General features: G+C 40.3%; 1 protein-coding gene across 1 annotated transcript in view; it reads right to left on the minus strand.

Moving 5' to 3' along the window:
• Positions 1-701: 701 nt before the first annotated feature.
• LOC142150400 (alpha-2,8-sialyltransferase 8E-like) overlaps positions 702-17634 on the minus strand; it is a 91158-nt gene continuing 74225 nt past the window's right edge. Inside the window, exons 5-7 of the mRNA XM_075205596.1 lie at positions 3024-3136; positions 2427-2510; positions 702-1161 (exon numbers count right to left, since the gene is read on the minus strand). Of these exons, the coding sequence (XP_075061697.1) occupies positions 702-1161; positions 2427-2510; positions 3024-3136 (657 nt within the window). The remainder of the gene's footprint in view (positions 1162-2426; positions 2511-3023; positions 3137-17634) is intronic.

The following is a 17634-nucleotide window of genomic DNA, read 5'->3' on the forward strand; positions in this document are numbered from 1 at the left end:
CCTAGCAGCACACATATACATATTTGTGTTACTGTCTAGCACTGGACATGTGTATCTACGGAAGATATACTTTAAAAACACATTTTATGTATAGTACAAAATAAAAGCATCTTGATTTGTGTTTTTAATATAAAAAAATCCAAAAACTATTTTTAAATCCAACTCTGTTAAGAGTTGTTCATTTATTTTTTTATTTTTTTTTATGTGTTTTGATGTGACCTTTTATTGAACAAAATCTTGTGTGTATACTGCAGTCTGTTCTGTCTGTCTGTCTACATATGGCAAGTAATGTTGAGCATACTTACACCCAGGTTCAAATGCTTGTCCACTCCTACCTTGCCCCATTCTACCTCTTCAGGCGTTAGGACTCATAATTGTATGATATGCAATTGAGTAATGATGTAGGCATTATTTTTTTTGTACATACTTGATACGGAAATTAATATATTATTCAAAAATGGGAACATCCAGTCATACATTTCCTCAATGTATGTATCAGATTTTTATAGAGTGGTTTTACCGGTGTGTAACCAGAATGTATGTACAGTTCGAGGAATGCACACAATGTCAACCTCGGAAGTCAACCTAAAGCAGGTGGACCAGATAGTGTTCGAACTCTGCTAGGTCATTACTTGTTAGTACCTGAAATAGAAAATCCACATTTTTCAGACTTCCAACTGAAATGGACCCACCACCATGAGCTAACACTTTCCAACTTTAATGTACAGTGCCCCCTTCAAATGCATCTTTGTATACAAATGAAATTCATCAGGCATGGAGTGGAAGCCAGGTCTGGGTTTGATGTTATCATAGTAGTGGTGCGGGATTATGTTTCCTTCTGGACCTTGGGAAAATGGCCAGAATCCGTAAAGTGTCACCTTCTTGCAGAGCTCAATAGCTGCACTGACCAGCATGAGTCCAGAAGACATACGTTTGGCCGAAAGTCCAGTCTTTTGCCAGTGAGCTGACAGGTTTCTGAGATATTCTGGGTGAAAAAATGCAACTTTATTTGGCAAATTGAAGTCTTCTAGAGATTGGTGCACCCGGAAACATAGATCTGTATTTAGCTGGTTGTAGAAAGCTGGTACGAGGATCATGGCTGAGCCATAATGTTTCACTAGGTCAATGAAGGGTTTCCTCCTTTCGTCAAGTCTTTGAAACCTTCCAGTGGAAGAAAGAATGAGACCACTTACTTATGTGACATAATGGAGAGACACATTGACCATGTCATAAGCAGAAGAGGAAGAAATCAACGTAAGAACTTGCACAATGACATTATTATTTGTAAATTTGTTGATGACAAAAAAAAGGTCAAATTCTTCCAAATTAGAAATTAGGCCAGCAATTTCTGATTAAGCAACCTTAAAGATTAGCGTCTTGCTTTGCCAATCCATGGAATGCTATACCACACTTTTTGTTTATAAATCTGTATTTTGTCGGATTTTTAGTCTATGAACAGAGCTGGGACTACAATGGTTCAACAATTTTTGGGGTAGGACTTGGAACTTAAATGAAAAATCAGCTGATTAACTGACACATTCAACTTCCTTCCAATGTGAATCTTAAATTGTCAGCTGTATAAAGCAGATGTAGTTTGGTGTGGTGGATCTGGGGCCTGCTCTGGGTTCTGTAGAGAGAGACTATTTCCCACCTTATTCATGCTGTTCTGGCTATTCATTACTGTGTATTGTACTGTTTTTTCTATATTGTACCGTACTGTAATGTACTGCAATGTTATGACCTATTGTTTTACTGTTTGTTCCCAACACGGCACTGCAGATCATTTGTGGTGTTTTATAAATAAAATATAATAATAATAATAATAATAATAATAATAATAATAGTTACATTTTTTATGAGGTTTGATCTCAATTTAAAAAATACATTAACATATGTTTCCAGTTAGGACCATCCTGTTAGTAGCAACAGCTTGTTGTTGGTGGATATATTACCATGTATTAGAAAATGTATGTAATACAGACTTTTGACTTTTAATTACTAGTTTAGAAACTTTTTTATGTCTATTTGCTGGAAGTTGGTTTAGTGCTGGGATATACAATATATTTTTTGGGTATTTCACAGTGAATCCTACCAGTTTAAGCACTTTTTGCCACTTATAAATTGATTAAGCACATTGGGGCATATTTACTAAACTGCGGATTTGAAAAAGTGGGGATGTTGCCTATAGCAACCAATCAGATTGTAGCTTTCATTTATATAGTACTTTCTACAAAATGAGAGCTACAATCTGATTGGTTGCTATAGGCAACATCTCCACTTTTTGAAACCTGCAGTGTAGTAAATCTAGCCCATTGTCTTATTTTATATATGAAGAGACAGACAGCAGTTCTGGATCCACCAACATTTTTGCCTTTTAATTGATATTTTAAAAAATATATATACATTCGAAAAAGTTTAGAGCTTACTTCTTTATTAGGATACTGGGGTTTGCACTGACAAGATCTGACTTTGCACCAGTGTCCTTGACGTTTAGTGGAGGCAAATTTAACCTGTAACAAAATAGGAATCAAGCAATTGAATATTTCTACAGAGGGTCCAATGACATTTAGGAATAGATTTACTAAAGGATGGATTTGTAGAACCAATGGATTTATTAGGGGGTTTCAAAACCAATTGGTTTGACTGAGGGTCCAACCACTTGAAACCCACCTGAAATGCACTGTTTTACAAAGCACCGCATGACATATCTCTACCATTATTTGCATCTTGATAATATTGCAAACCATTAGAGTTATTAAGCTTATGGTTTGACAGACTTGTGAAACAATCCCAGAAAAACAGCCAGAAAAATTATTTGTGAGAGGCGAGTTTGCTCAAACGGCATTTATCCTGAAATGAGTGAAATGAGTTCACATTAATTCACTGATAGGCCAAATTACATTTTACTGTACAGATAAATGAGAAGAAAGTTCTAAGTGTAAAACAGACATAGAGCTCCCAGAAGAAGTTCATCTTGTTTTACTAAATGTTCTATGGCTGTATTACAGCCATCGGTTCCTCACCTGAACACATAATCCATCTTGTCAATATCATCCCCACAAGAACTGTTTAACAAAATACCCCCATTACCGACCACAGCACATGTCTGAAATGGCTTCCCGATGTATGGTGAAATCTGCAGAGGAAAAAGGAACAGTGTTATTGAAGGAAGACATGCTGGAAATTACTATCAAGAGGTTTGTGATAACACCTTTGACAAAGGTGTTTTTCTTCATTGTACTTGTGATCATGAAATCTTGTGTACTGGTCTCCCAGAAACACTGTGAATAATGACAGACTTATATTTCGGGGCTAAAGGCAGAAATAAATGGGAAACTCCACAATATACCAGGAGTCCTGGTGAAGACAACAGGGAAATACCACAACATACAAGATCTCCTGGTAAAACCAACAGAGAAATACCACAATATACCAGATCTCCTGGTAAAACCAACAGGGAAATTCAACAATATACCAAACATTCTGGTAAAGCCAACTTGGAAGTACCACAACATACAAGATCTCCTGGTAAAGCCAGCAGACCATATATGATTTTCCAGCAGCTTTATTCACTAATTCAATAGTATTTTAAAATTAAACATCTGCTATTCTTCTGTCTTATTGGTTTATAACTTTCCCCCTAATAAAATAGCCTGCTTTTCAGGCTACTGGTTGAATGGCTTAAACATTTACATACCAAGGGTTATTTGCAAAGCTGCATAAATGCAGGACAGAAGAGCAAATGCCATTTTGTGATATCATTTACTTATCTCTGCAAATTTCTGCAATTAGAGTTGTATAAGAAAGCTATTGATACAGCTTGTCAAAGTGGCGTCAATTGTGAACAGTCAATTTTTTTCTCCCTGTGATGGGAGTGACTGGGTGGATTATGGTGCTCTTAGCAGAATGCCAATTAGTCACTGGAATGGTGCACACATGCACAAATGAGAATTACTTATTTAACCCCTTCAGTGCTAAAGACATATGGGACTCCACTCCACATATACCCCTTACGATCTTACGTTCCAAGGACAAGTCTCACGTATCCTTAGCACTCATGGGGTTCAAAGAATATAAAGTAATATTTAACCATCCTAACAAGTATTTGGTGTCAGGGTGGGGCGGGATAAAAGTCACTTAATTGTGGTGTCATTGTACTGGTACACAATGAATGCAATGAGCACACTATGCTCAGCCACTACATTTCAGAAAGAAAAGTGAAGAAAAATGGTATGGGAAGAGGGCACTAATAGCACTTGACCCCCCATCTTAGCACCTACAGACTTAGAGGGATTCTTGTTTGAAGAGTCCCCTTTTGAAACAATGTTGCCCCTTAGAAGTTTTTTGTCTGGTGATCATGTGGGGATGGGCGCAAAAGGATCATCATAATCATAATTTTATTGCCATTTCAATTGGTGGATTTTAAGGTAATAACCTTGTGCTCACCATACAAACTAAACTGATCCCAAATTTGGAATATTAATTTGGGAACAATAATGCAGATTCAGAACATATGAAAGGATAGCAGGGATGGCACACCCAAATTTGGGGACCTGACAGTAAATAATATGCCCCCTCTCATGAAGCTCTAGTCATAAAATGGTTAACGATCCTTGGAGTGGATGACTGTAAGACTTAAAATAAAATCATTATGCTAAGAATGGGAACAGAACCATATTGAACGTAATTGCTATTTGCAATAATTAATTATTTAGGCCATATGTAGTATTTCCAATATGATGAACAAGATTTTGGGACAAAGCCTTTTTAACCGATGGATCTCTTTATAAATTGGGGCCTAAGGCAGTTGCCTCACTTGTCTTTCCATGAGGTCTGAAACCCAAAGAAATCCAAGCCTGTAAGAATGACCTCAGAGCCTGGTTTTCTATTTGGCATGGAGCCTCAGCAGAGATGTGTGATATTTCATTAAGAACTAGGGGCCTGATTCATTAAGAATCTTAACTTAAGAAACTTCTTATTTCAGTCCCCTGGACAAAACCATGTTACAATGCAAGGGGTGCAAATTATAATTCTGTTTTCCACATAAGTTAAATTCTGACTGTTTTTTCATGTAGCACCAAAATACTTGCTAGCTTATTTGTACACTGAAATGTAAACTTGATATTTGTGTGCTACATGAATAAACAGTCAGTATTTAACTTATGTGCAAAACAGAAAACTAGTTTGCACCCCTTGCATTGTAACATGGTTTTGTCCAGGAGACTGAAATAAGACATTTCTTAAGTTAAGATCCTTAATGAATCGGGCCCTAGGACTTTTGATCGGGCTGTATTCAAAATGTACTTTATCTATGTGGACCTACCTTTGGGATCATTCTGTAGATTTTTTCATTGACCTCAATGCTTTTATTTGGGTTTTTCTCATATTCCAATTTATGTCCTAGTGGAGCATTGTCTTGGGTGACGAGCAATCTGTGGGTTGCTTTACAACATGTTGTGAACTCTGATCTGTCATTGAATCACAATGAAAATAATTAGTAGGCAAATATCTATTATCTAGAATGTATAGCTCAGTATAAAGAATAAATGCTTTTTACAGCAGGCAAAAATATTCTGAGTGATCTTATTGATATAAGATCAATTTGTTAAAAATCTGCTTGACATACTAGTGGAACACAGAGAGGAAGTCATCTAGTAAAACAATGGTGTTTTCCTTCAGTGTAAAAATGCTGCATCTTATTATAATGTTCCATAGGGTATGGGATTATTAACTTAGATGAACTCCATAGAAGTGAGATAGTGATTGCATATGGGAGATCCTGAGAAAAAGTACCATGTAAAAGCATACTTGGGAATTGTATTGCATATTTAATGCCAAAATTGAGGACAATTCAAACAGATACCATGCTGAATACACTAGCTGTCTTGAAAATGTTTAGGTTTGTTTAATGGTTCAAGGAGCTGCTGGGAAGAATACTCACTTTAGGTGACTGTGTTCTGACTCGTTGTATTCCCATGGACATTTCTGAAGGACATTAACATATTCCCAGAAGTCAGTTTCTGTAATATTGCTGTAGAATGTTTAAAAGAATCAAATTATTATTTTCCACTTCCACTTATATATAGAACTCTGCCTCTATTACCAAGTCAGTTTAATCAGCATTGTTTTATATAAACACTAGCTGATGTAATCGGCGTTGCCTGTGTTTGAATCTTCAAGTTGTTAGTTGACAATCAGTTGGATGTAACTGTCAACATTTTAGAAACAATTAGCAGCTTAGCAGCTCTTCCCACACACCCATTAGTTGGCTGCCCAGTGTCATTTTTGTTTTTATATTAAATGTTATCCAAATTCATCCAGTGAAAGACCCAGAACAGGCTCCCCGGGTCAAAGCTCTGGCCAGTGTATACCAACAGGAGGTCCGATTGAGACCTACACCCCCTAGTATGTCTTCTGTGATCCAATGTTAAAAGTCTTGAAATTGTCGTCCAAGTCCATCCATTGGAATGCTCAGAACTGGCTCCGTGGGTCAAATTTCTGCCCAGTGTACACCAACGGGAAGTCCGACCGGGTCCCTAAACCCATTAATATCTGCCCAGGATCCAACTGGACCACCTTGTGTTGGTTTCATCCGAATCAGTGCAGGGGTGTGGAAGATATTCGCCTACAAACAAACAATCAAACAAACTTCTTTTTTTTTATATATAGACAGTCACATGTAGAATTATATAGAATTAGATAAATAACTTACCATTTAATGCTACTCTGCTTTTACATAGATAATATACTTGCCCTCGCTCGTTTTGCTATTTCGTTTCAGTCATGTTGTTCTGCTAAAACTTCAATAACTATTTAATACTTTAGTATTCAATCATGTATAATAACTGTCAGCATCAAAATTACCCAGATAACCTTCAGATGATTCAGACATTTTATCAACATACAAAATAGAAAAAAAATACTCTGCAGATCCACAGAAGTAGGAAATATGTGAGGTGTAATATTTAGATCATTATTTAGAGTTGGCTAAAGGGTATAAATTTGCTCCGATCCATGGGCTGAAATGCAATTTAGGTTTTTGCATGCAGGGAAAAGCCTGGCTGATCTTGAATGTAGCGCAAAAACATTGGGCACTGTTTAGCTAGGATTTGTCTTTTCCAACTTTGAATATGTCCACATATAGCACAACATGGTTTTATCAAGGCGCAAATCCAAGTTTGGGTTGGGTATTCACTTAAAGTTTGATTCACAAGCAAATCAGCAAATTGAGGCTTAAAAGTCAACATATCAATATGTCAATTCACTGGTTAAAATGTTGTAATGGATAGTAGTGTATTCCAACACTCTGATATCTTTAATAGTCTATCTAGGGCAACCGAGCCTCCTGAGTCGTCTTTTCATCGCTCCAGTGTGACGTACACTACATGGACAAAAGTAAGCGGACGCTTGACCATTACACCAACAGGGACTGTAATAACATTGTATTCAAATACATATACTTTGATATGGAGCTGGTCCCCCTTTTGCAGCGATAACAGCTTCCACTCTTCTTGGATAGCTTTCCACAAGATGTTGGAGTGTTTCTGTGGGAATTTGTGCCCATTCATTCTGTGGAGCATTTATAAGGTCAGGCACTGATGTTGGACAAAAAGACCTGGCTCACAATCTCCGTTCCAGTTCATCCAAAAGGTGTTCTATGGTGTTGAGGTCTGAGATCTGTGCGGGCCAGACAAGTTCTTCCACATCAAACTCATCCAACCATGTCTTTGTAGTCCTTGCTTTGTGCACTGGGGTACAGTCATGTTGGAATAGAAAAGGGCCTTCCCAAAACAAACTGTTGCCACAAAGTTGGAAGCATAGCATTGTCTAAAATGACTTGGTATGCTGAAGTATTAAGATTGCCCTTCACTGGAAATAAGGGGACTAGCCCAAACCCTGCAAAACAGCCCCATACCATTATCTCTCCTCCACCAAACTTTGCAGTTGACATAATGCAGTCAGTCAGGTAACGTTCTCTCTGTATCTGCCAAACCCAGACTTGCTCATCTGACTGCCATACAGAGAAGCGTGATTCGTCACTCCACAGAACACGTTTGTACTGCTCCACAGTCCAATGTCGATATGCTTTACACCACTCCATCCGACTCTTGGCATCGGTCTTGGTGATGTGAGGCTGCATGCAGCTGTTCGGCCATGGAAACCCATTCCATTAAACTCCCGACGCACAGTTTTTGTGCTTACATTAATGCCAGTGGAAGTTCAGAACTCTTCAGCTATGGAATCAGCAGAGCATTGGCGACTTTCATGCACCATGCGCCTTAGCAGTCACTGGCCCCGCTCTGTGATTTTATGTGGACTTCTACTTCGTGGTTGAGTTGCTGTTATTCGTAAATGCTTCCACTTTCTAATAATATCATTTACAGTTTACCGTGGAAAATCCAGCAGGGATGAAATTTCACAAACCGTCTTATTGCAGAAGTGGCATCCTATCACAGTACCACGCTTGGGGTCACTGAGCTCTTCAGAATGACCTATTGTGTATCACAAATATTGCAAATGGAGGTTGCATGGGTAGGTGCTTGATTTTATACACCTCTGGCAACAGGTCTGATTAAAAAACCTCAATTCAATAATTAACAGGTGTGGCCAAATACTTTTGTCCAAATAGTGTATGTGAATTGAAGCTAATTACTGCATTTTTTTTATAAATAAGTCTGTTTTTTTATTTAATCTGGTATTTTTTGCTATAAACTTCATAGATTTTGTTAATCAGTAAGTTAATTGATTAAATTTTATTAGTTATTAGTGTATGGGATAAAGTATAATTCCATCTAAAGCTGGAAAGTCAGTTTTGGGTCCCTAATCGCCTGTAATTATGCAATGATATAATCATCTGGACTTTTTAAAAATGTTTGCTGATAATCTTCCATATTGATGTTTCATAGGCGCTATTCTCTTTTATCAAATGGCAATGGTAATAGGAGGAGCTGAAGCATTAATGGACCATTACAGCAAAAATGCTGATAGCCACCTGTTTACCTAAATGATACAAATTCTATTAAAAGTAAAGATTCAAAGGTAACCATTTATGAAATAACAAACTTCCAAGAAATTACTGAAATTTGATCGTAGGCCATGCTTTGTTATGGCATTTTAAATTTTGTAAACCATACATTTTTTAACCCCTGCACAACAATATGTATCAAGCAGAGAGAGAGAGGGCAGACTAAGAAACTGCTCTTAGCAGAGCACAACTTATCTAAAAAAAATGCAATTTGCTATGTTATCATTGTGCCTCTTAAAGAAACCCCAGAGGTTTTATCTATATAAATAAAAGAAGTTTGTTTATTTGTTTGTTTGTTGGCGAATATCTTCGATACCACCTGCATCAAATCGGATGAAATCAACGCAATGTGGTTCAGTTGGATCCCAGACAGATTTTAAGGGGATAAGGGACCCGGTCGGACCTCCCGTTGGTGTACGCTAGGCAGACCTTTGACCCGGGGAGCCTGTTCTGAGCCTTCCACTTGATGGATTTGGCTAAAAATTTCACAGACTGGTAACACTGGATCCCAGAAAACATACTAGGGCAGAACTTTGACCCAGAGAGCCTGTCCTGGGCCTTCCACAGGATGGATTTGGTTTGTTCATCTATCCCATTACTCATTCAGACACCCCTGCACCGATTAGAATGAAACCAACGTGACGTGGTCCAGTTGGATCTTGTCCAGGTTTTAAGTGGGTTATGGTCCCTGTTGGATCTCTCATTGGTGTATGCTAGGCAGAACTTTGACACGGGGAGCCTGTTCTGACCCATCCACTGGATTGATTTGGACAAAAACTATATAGACTGGTAACACTGGATCTCAGAAGACATACTAGGGCATTAAGGTCCCGTTCGGACCTCCTGTTGGTGTACACTGGCCAGAATTTTGACCCATGGAGCCTGTTCTGGGCCTTCCACTGGATGGATATGGTTTGTTTGTCTGTCCGGAGATACATTCAGAAACCCCTGCACCGATTGGGATGAAACCAATGTGAGGTGGTTCAATTGGATCCAGATTATATGTGGATTTTGGACCCGATTAGAACTTCCATTGGTGTACACTAGCCAGAACTTTGACTCGGGGAGCACGTTATGAACCTTCCACTGGATTTAGGCAAAAAAATCACAGACTGGTAACACTGGATCCCAGAAAATATACTAGATGGTTGAGGGACCAGTCAGACCTTCTGCTGGTATATGCTGGCCAGAATTTTAACTCAGTAGCCTGTTCTGGGCCTTCCACTGGATGGATCTGCTATGTTTATCTGTCTGGTTATGCATTTGGACACCCCTACACCAATTGGAATGAAACCAATGCAAGGTGGTCCATTTGGATCCTGGGCAGCTTTTAGGGAGGTTAGAGTCCCGATCGTACCTCCCATTGGTGTGCTCTGGGCAGAACTTTGACCCGGGGAGCCTATTCTGAGCCTTCTAATTAGAGATGGTCACTGACCCCCGTGTTTTGGTTTTGGATTCGGTTTTGGATCTGGATTACCGTCGTGTTTTGGTTTTGCAAAACCGCCATTGCGTGTTTTGGTTTTGGTTTTGGTTTTGTTTGGTTTTGTTTTGCTATTTTGTTGGAAAATACATGTTTTTGTGCCTAAAATAACCCAATTTAGTGCTCCAACTGTTTTAGAGATAAGTAATCTAATTGTTGAGGTAATAAATCATCCAAAAAAACTGTTTAATTCTTCGTTGGTAGGCCTTCATTTATTCTACACACAAAACAGATTGTCTTCCTCTCCATCTATGCATATTGGCAATGCAGCCATCGTCTTTGAATGTATATTACACCCTACACTTATAGTTAAATATGTAAAGAAATGGAAAAAGACAGTTTGCTTTCTGTCTCTATAGGCCCCCCTCCACTTTTTTAAAAAAACAAAAAATTCAGCCATTATAGACTGTACAATATTAATTGACATGGAGAAAGCCAGTTTGGTTTCTGTCTCTCTAGGCCCCCCTCCACTTGTATAAAATACCAAAAAATCCAGCCGTTATAGACTGTACAATATTAATTGACATGGAGAAAGCCAGTTTGGTTTTTGTCTCTCTAGGCCACCCTCCACTTGTATAAAATACTAATAAATTCAGCCGTTATATACTGTACAATATAAATTGAAATGGACAAAGGCAGTTTGGTATCTGTCTGCATCAGATCCTCTCTCCACTAGGAGTAAAATAGAAAACTATTCAGCCGTTATATAATCTAGAATATAAATAGAAATTGAGAAAGGCAATTTGGTATCTGGCTGCATCATAATCATCAACATCATCATTAGCGCCCTCGTCGCCTACACAAATCTCCCCCTCATCCTCTTCTAATTCCAAAGTGGCATCCTCAATTTGGGTATCACCGGCTACACTCGGGCTATTAAGGCACACATCAGCAGAATGCTCACGATTAGACATCCCACTGTTGGATGGACTCTCCACAGGGATTGTTGTCATTTGTGAATCAGAGCAAATATTCTCCTGTAATGCCTCACTGTTATCTTGCAGCTCGGCTTTGACGCGTAACAGTAGTTGTGCATCAATTGTAGGCTGGGTAACTTTTTGGGATCTGCCACTAATAGCCAAAGGTGAAGGCCTCATTCTCTCTTTGCCACTGCGTGTGTAGAATGGCATGCTTGCAAATTTTTTTTTATTGTCACTTAACTTTTGCTCAGTTACACTTCTTTTTCGCTTCAATACAGTAAAATTTTTTTTGTTTTTTGTTTTTTGCACTAATTTGAAAACACTCTGTTGTTTGACATCGCCTTGGCCAGATGACGTACTGGGAACACTAACATCAGGACTGGTGACAGAACCTGGTTGCTCATTCAGATCATATGTGGACTGCTTTGAATCCATTCTGAGCGCAAACCACTGGGGAGTGCTAAAAATTATTTAGTAGATACTGCTGACAGATATGACTTTTGACAGCCAGAAATATTAATGCACAATTAGGGAGGACACCCCAAAAGCACTGAGGAGTGCTAAAAATTATTTAGTAGATACTGCTGACAGAAATGACTTTTGACAGCCAGAAATATTAATGCACAATTAGGGAGGACACCCCAAAAGCACTGAGGAGTGCTAAAAATTATTTAGTAGATTCTGCTGACAGTTATGACTTTTGACAGCCAGAAATATTAATGCACAATTAGGGAGGACACCCCAAAAGCACTGAGGAGTGCTAAAAATTATTTAGTAGATACTGCTGACAGAAATGACTTTTGACAGCCAGAAATATTAATGCACAATTAGGGAGGACACCCCAAAAGCACTGAGGAGTGCTACAAATTATTTAGTAGATACTGCTGACAGATATGACTTTTGACAGCCAGAAATATTTATGCACAATTATGGGGGACACCCCTAAAGCGCTGGGGAGTGCCAAATATGAAGAAAAAATAATAAACCTCTATCCTCCTCTCTGCACTAGCGATTTTGGTTAGAGCAATTGCAAGAACAATATTGTATTCTCTGTCCCTGCTCTAATTAGCCTATGACTACACCCTGCTCTCTCCCTCTGTCAAATGGCGATGGATTGCTGTGGAGGCGTGTATTTATAAAGTTGAAGTATCGCGAGAACCGAGCCCCGAGATCCGACGACGTCACAATGACGTTCGGCCTCGATTTGGATTCGGAATGGGCGGGAGAGTACCGAGCTGCTCAGCTTGGTACTCGGATACCCAAAGTTCGGGTGGGTTCGGTTCTCGGAGAACCGGACCCGCCCATCTCTACTTCTAATAGATGGATTTGAACGAAAACTTAACAGACTGCTAACATTGGATCCTAAAAAACATATTAGGTGTTGAGGTCCCGGTCAGACCTCCTGTTGGTATATGCTGGTCAGATCTTTGACCCGGGGAGCCTGTTCTGGGCTTCCACTAGATGGATTTAGTTTGTTTGTCTGTCTGGTTATGCATTCGGACATCCCTGCACCAATTGGCATGAAACAAATGTCAGGTGACCCAGTTGGATCATCGGCATGTTTAAAGGAACTTAGGGTCCCAGTCAGACATTCTGTTGGTGTCTGCTGGTCAGATCTTTGATCCAGGGAGCCTGTTCTGGGTCTTCCACTGGATGGATTTGAATAACATTTAATTTATAAGCAAAAACTAACCTGGGCAATCAGCTAATGTGTAAGGGTAATTTGCTAAGCTGCAAATTTTTTAAAAAATGTTGAAAGTTACATTCATCTCATTGATAACTTAATAACTTGAAGATTTAAACCTGTACAATGCCGGGTACTGCAGCTATTGATATAATAAAAACAATGCCTGGCTCTGCCCCTAGAGGTCAGTAATTTTTATGAGGTCAAGTTACATTTTAGTGCTGCTCTGAAAGTATTCTGCTTAAGGAAGGAGTAAAGGGTCCTGTGAATATCACAGACCCCATGTGTATTTTGCCCACTGTGAAATCACTGGCCATAAGACCAAAAGTGTCATTCCCGCCCAGTTTTTGTCAAACCCAGGTATTTTAGCTAATATAAATCACAATTTGCTCAGTCTCCCAATTCATTTGTGTCACACTTGACCCTGCCCTCTGCTTTATTCCCCACATTCAGTCTCTCTCCCAGTCGTGTCACCTCCACCTTTGAAATGTTGCCTAATTACAACCTTTTCTTTCTGAAAATGCTATCTAAACTCTTATCCATTCTTTCATCATCTCCTGCCTTGACTACTGCAATCCCTTGCTATTTGACATTCCCCTCCCTGTATCCATGCTTTAATCGCCAGCAAAACTGATAATCTTCTGTCACCGCTCCACGTTTGTCAAACCACTTTGCAAATCCCTTCACTGGCTTTCAGTGTTCTCCAGTATCCAATTCGAATTTTTCAGCCTTATCTATAAAACCCTTAATAACACCACTCCTTCATACATCTCATATGTCATTGGAAAATACTCCACCTTGTCCACTTAGGTCTACCTCTGATCTGTGCTTCGCATCATCTCTGGTAACCGCTTCTCACTCCCACCTACAAGACCTCTCTTGTGCCCATTCCTACTAGAATTATATAATACACCCAATCAGACTCTCCCACAGACTTCAAATCTTTAAACCATACATGATAAAATCTTCTCTTTATTAAAACTTATCTTAACCAAAACACACCTATACTATACTATAACACCTTCATAACCCTTCCTATTCCAACTCCCTATCTCTGCACTCACTCCTCTTGTTTCAGTGTGCCCTCTTCCAACTGTAATGTAAGTTCTCTTATGATCAAGCTACCTACCTCCCTCCTCTTTGTTTTCATGTCTGCATTTATTTTGTCTACCGCATATGTCCCTGTTTTATGTATGTCCCTCTTTTCCCCACTGTTTGCTACTGTCGAGCATTGCTTACATATCAATGATAACAATTATAATAATAATAATAATAATAATTCACACACCCATCTTGAAAAAAAACTATAGCATTGTGAATAAATTGACAATGTGCAAGTCATGTTTTATATTTGTATACACACCTTTCCAGTGGTTTCTGTAAGATAGTATCTCTCACTTCTAAACATTTGGTTGAATAATGTTTCAAAGGGTGGATTTGACTCCTACAAGGATCAGGAAAAAAACAACAAATCAATAACATTAAATAACACATCTGTGTTTCTTTTCAATATTGGTTCACCCGTTCACCCTGGTGTATTCCCTTTTAGAGTGTAAGTTTGTAGTAAGCTAATTGGAACAACAAGGAAAGTAGCAGATATTTACAACAGTACCCAGAGGTGCTCTGTTCCTTCTGGATGTTATCCTCCTGCTCTTCTACCAAAGCCCTTTTTGATTCCTTGCTGCATAGTCTTAATATCGATACAGAAATGGAAGTTGCTCAATCAATCTATAAGTTCAATGCAGGTACTTGAAAGGGTAGAGTATTCCTGAAAGGAACAGACACATATAAAACTCCCCCAGCACACTTGGGTGAACCAGTAACAGAGCTAGTATTCTACTTGTACATAAAATTCAGAAGTCTCAGTTACACACATTTGCAAATATATCATAAGACACCCACCCCGTCAAGGCGCTTCTACTAATAGGGTGCTCCTAGTTCTGATCAATGAGAATCCCTATATTGGGTCATACTTTCATGTGTTTTTAAATTGAGAGCTAACATACCAAGCGGCACCTCAGAAACCTCCAAATGACAATAGAGTACTATCACTAGTCTTAATGTCCACCACATCTCAGACACATGTATATATTATACATACATGTACTGCATATGTCATTGATATTATATAAATATTGTTAATACTGGCAAGCATACATTCAGAGGCAGCACAATCTGGTGACCCCCAAAGGATGGTAGTTGCACCATATTATATGACCACCATTACCACAATCATTGTATTTTAACGATGAGAGGAAAATGGCAGGATTAACTCAGTGTGAAACAATCGCTAGAAGCAACATGCTCTTCTGTAAATGAGAAACATGATATGTGATGAAACAAGGGGCAACCCTGCACCTACAGCATGTTACCCCGGGTGAAGAAAACTGATGTCGGCAGACAGCAGAGACTTCTTTTCAACAGACTGTACCCACAGACCCAATCCCTCTGACCTCTGATGAGGGCAGGGCAGCCAGGCTATATATCCAGCTGGCGGACAATGGAACGGAAGCTGAGCAGGCACAGGTAATAGAGGCATGGACAAGAGAGAAGGGCGCCAGCCATGCAGTCCAGGGTGGAAGCACCCCCTAAAGGATCAGGACCATCTAAATTTGAGGTCAAAGTTAGGAATATTGATGAGCACCTGCAGGTATTTGAAATGACCTACAGGCTACACACTGTACCCAGAGAGGAATGGGTTAAGAAATTAGTGCACACACTGCAAGGACGTGCAGTGGAGGCCTACCGTGGGTTGCCCTCAGAACTCTGTACGGACTAAGATATAGTAAAAAGGGCACGCCTTAAACTGTACACTCTTGCCCCAGGGACCGATCATCAGAAGTTCCAGGACCTTGCCAAGAACCTCCACATCACCCATGAGGAGTATGCCAACCTGCTGCGGGAGCCTGCCAGGAAGTGGGTGCATAGTGCAGGTGCCCAAACCGTGGAGGAGTTAATATACTTAATGTGCCCTAGAGCAGTTTCACCACCGGTGCACACCGGTGCACACCGGAGGTGAAAGAATGGGTGCAGGACAGAAATCCAGACACCTTCGAAGCAGCCGCCCAGTTGGCAGATGAATATGTGGCTGTTAGGCCACACTTGCAGAAGCGTCAGATTACCAGCCATCCCCAAAAGACTGTACAATCAGGGCGACATCCCACCTCTACTCACCCCCAAAGTCAGAATCCTCCGTTTACTTCTTGCTAGCCAACGCCCCGCCCTGTCCCTGGGAGTTATCAGAGACCATTGGAGCCCAGGCTGGAGAAGAAGTACTGCAGCTGCGTGAAAATTGGTCACCTAAGAATGAACTGTCCTACAGCCCCAGCACCCCAGACTCGTAACCCTAATCCGAGTCCTGGGGCCTGGCTGATTTGATTAACTGGTAAAGTAGAGCCTATAGAGACTTTGTGCCTATAGAGACCCAATGGCTGACAGGGGTGGAAACAGTGTGTCTGAAGTTGACTCAGTGGAGAGAGTCACTTGTTTTTCCAAAAGACCCCCCAAAAATATGTGGAGAAACCTGCAGCCCAGCCATGTGGGACCCCTGCAGGGAGAAGGATGGCCTTCCAACCAATGTGATCTTGGGCAACGATGTTGGGAGTGGAATTGTGACCACATTTCTCAACTCTATTACCAGGAGCCAAGCTGCTAAATTGCAGTCTTCAGGATCTAAACCTGCACAACCCAGCCCAGAGGAAAAGGCCACAGCTGCTAGACAACAGCCATCACCAACAGCCACAGCTTTAGCAAGCCCAGGGAAAAAGACTCAAGCTCTTATTTCTTCAGGAAGCAGCCAGGTCTTTGCCTTTGGAAAGACCACGTCCCCTAGAAATGCAGAGGTTGTTGTGTCTGGCCTATATGATCTTGTGGGAGTGCCCAGTGATGCTCCTGTCCCTAGCAGTATGCAGAGAAGGTAGTGGACGTGCTGGTAGGATTATTTAGTAGAGTTGGGTTCACTAGTGAGATCTCAAACAATCAAGGGATACAGTTCATGAGTGAACCACCTACTCAGAATGTCTCTGTCGTGGAGTATGTGTTAAAGTTTAGAGATCGGTTAGTGAATCTCATGGGGATCATGCAAGCTTACCTAGTGGAAGCGCAGGCCATACAGAAGAATTGTTATGATAAGGGCGCGTGCGCTATAAGGTTCGAGGTAGGGCAGAAGGTCCTTGTTCTGTTGCCCCTGTCAAAACAAGCTCCAGGCTCCCTGGGCTGGACCGTATACAGTCTCAAAATGTCTAAGTAACATCACCTAAGTGGTTTCATTTGATAGCGATGGTAGGTGGCATGCCACGGCCGTATTGAGCTGGTAGCAGTTGTTTTCTGTTTGCCGAGTGAGGAACCAGGAATTGATCCACTACCTGACCTTCTTGCAGATGCCAGAGATGAAGGTGGTGTAGAAGAAGTTGGCTGGGATGAGCAATTGAGTGCCTGCAAGAGGGAGCAGCTTGAGGCAGTGCTGTGACCCTTTGCGACTCAGTTAATTTGGACTTCCTTTGTGATGCACAATGTGGACACTGGT

Source organism: Mixophyes fleayi, chromosome 4 (genome assembly GCF_038048845.1).
Source record: "Mixophyes fleayi isolate aMixFle1 chromosome 4, aMixFle1.hap1, whole genome shotgun sequence".
Taxonomy (NCBI): Eukaryota; Metazoa; Chordata; class Amphibia; order Anura; family Limnodynastidae; genus Mixophyes; species Mixophyes fleayi.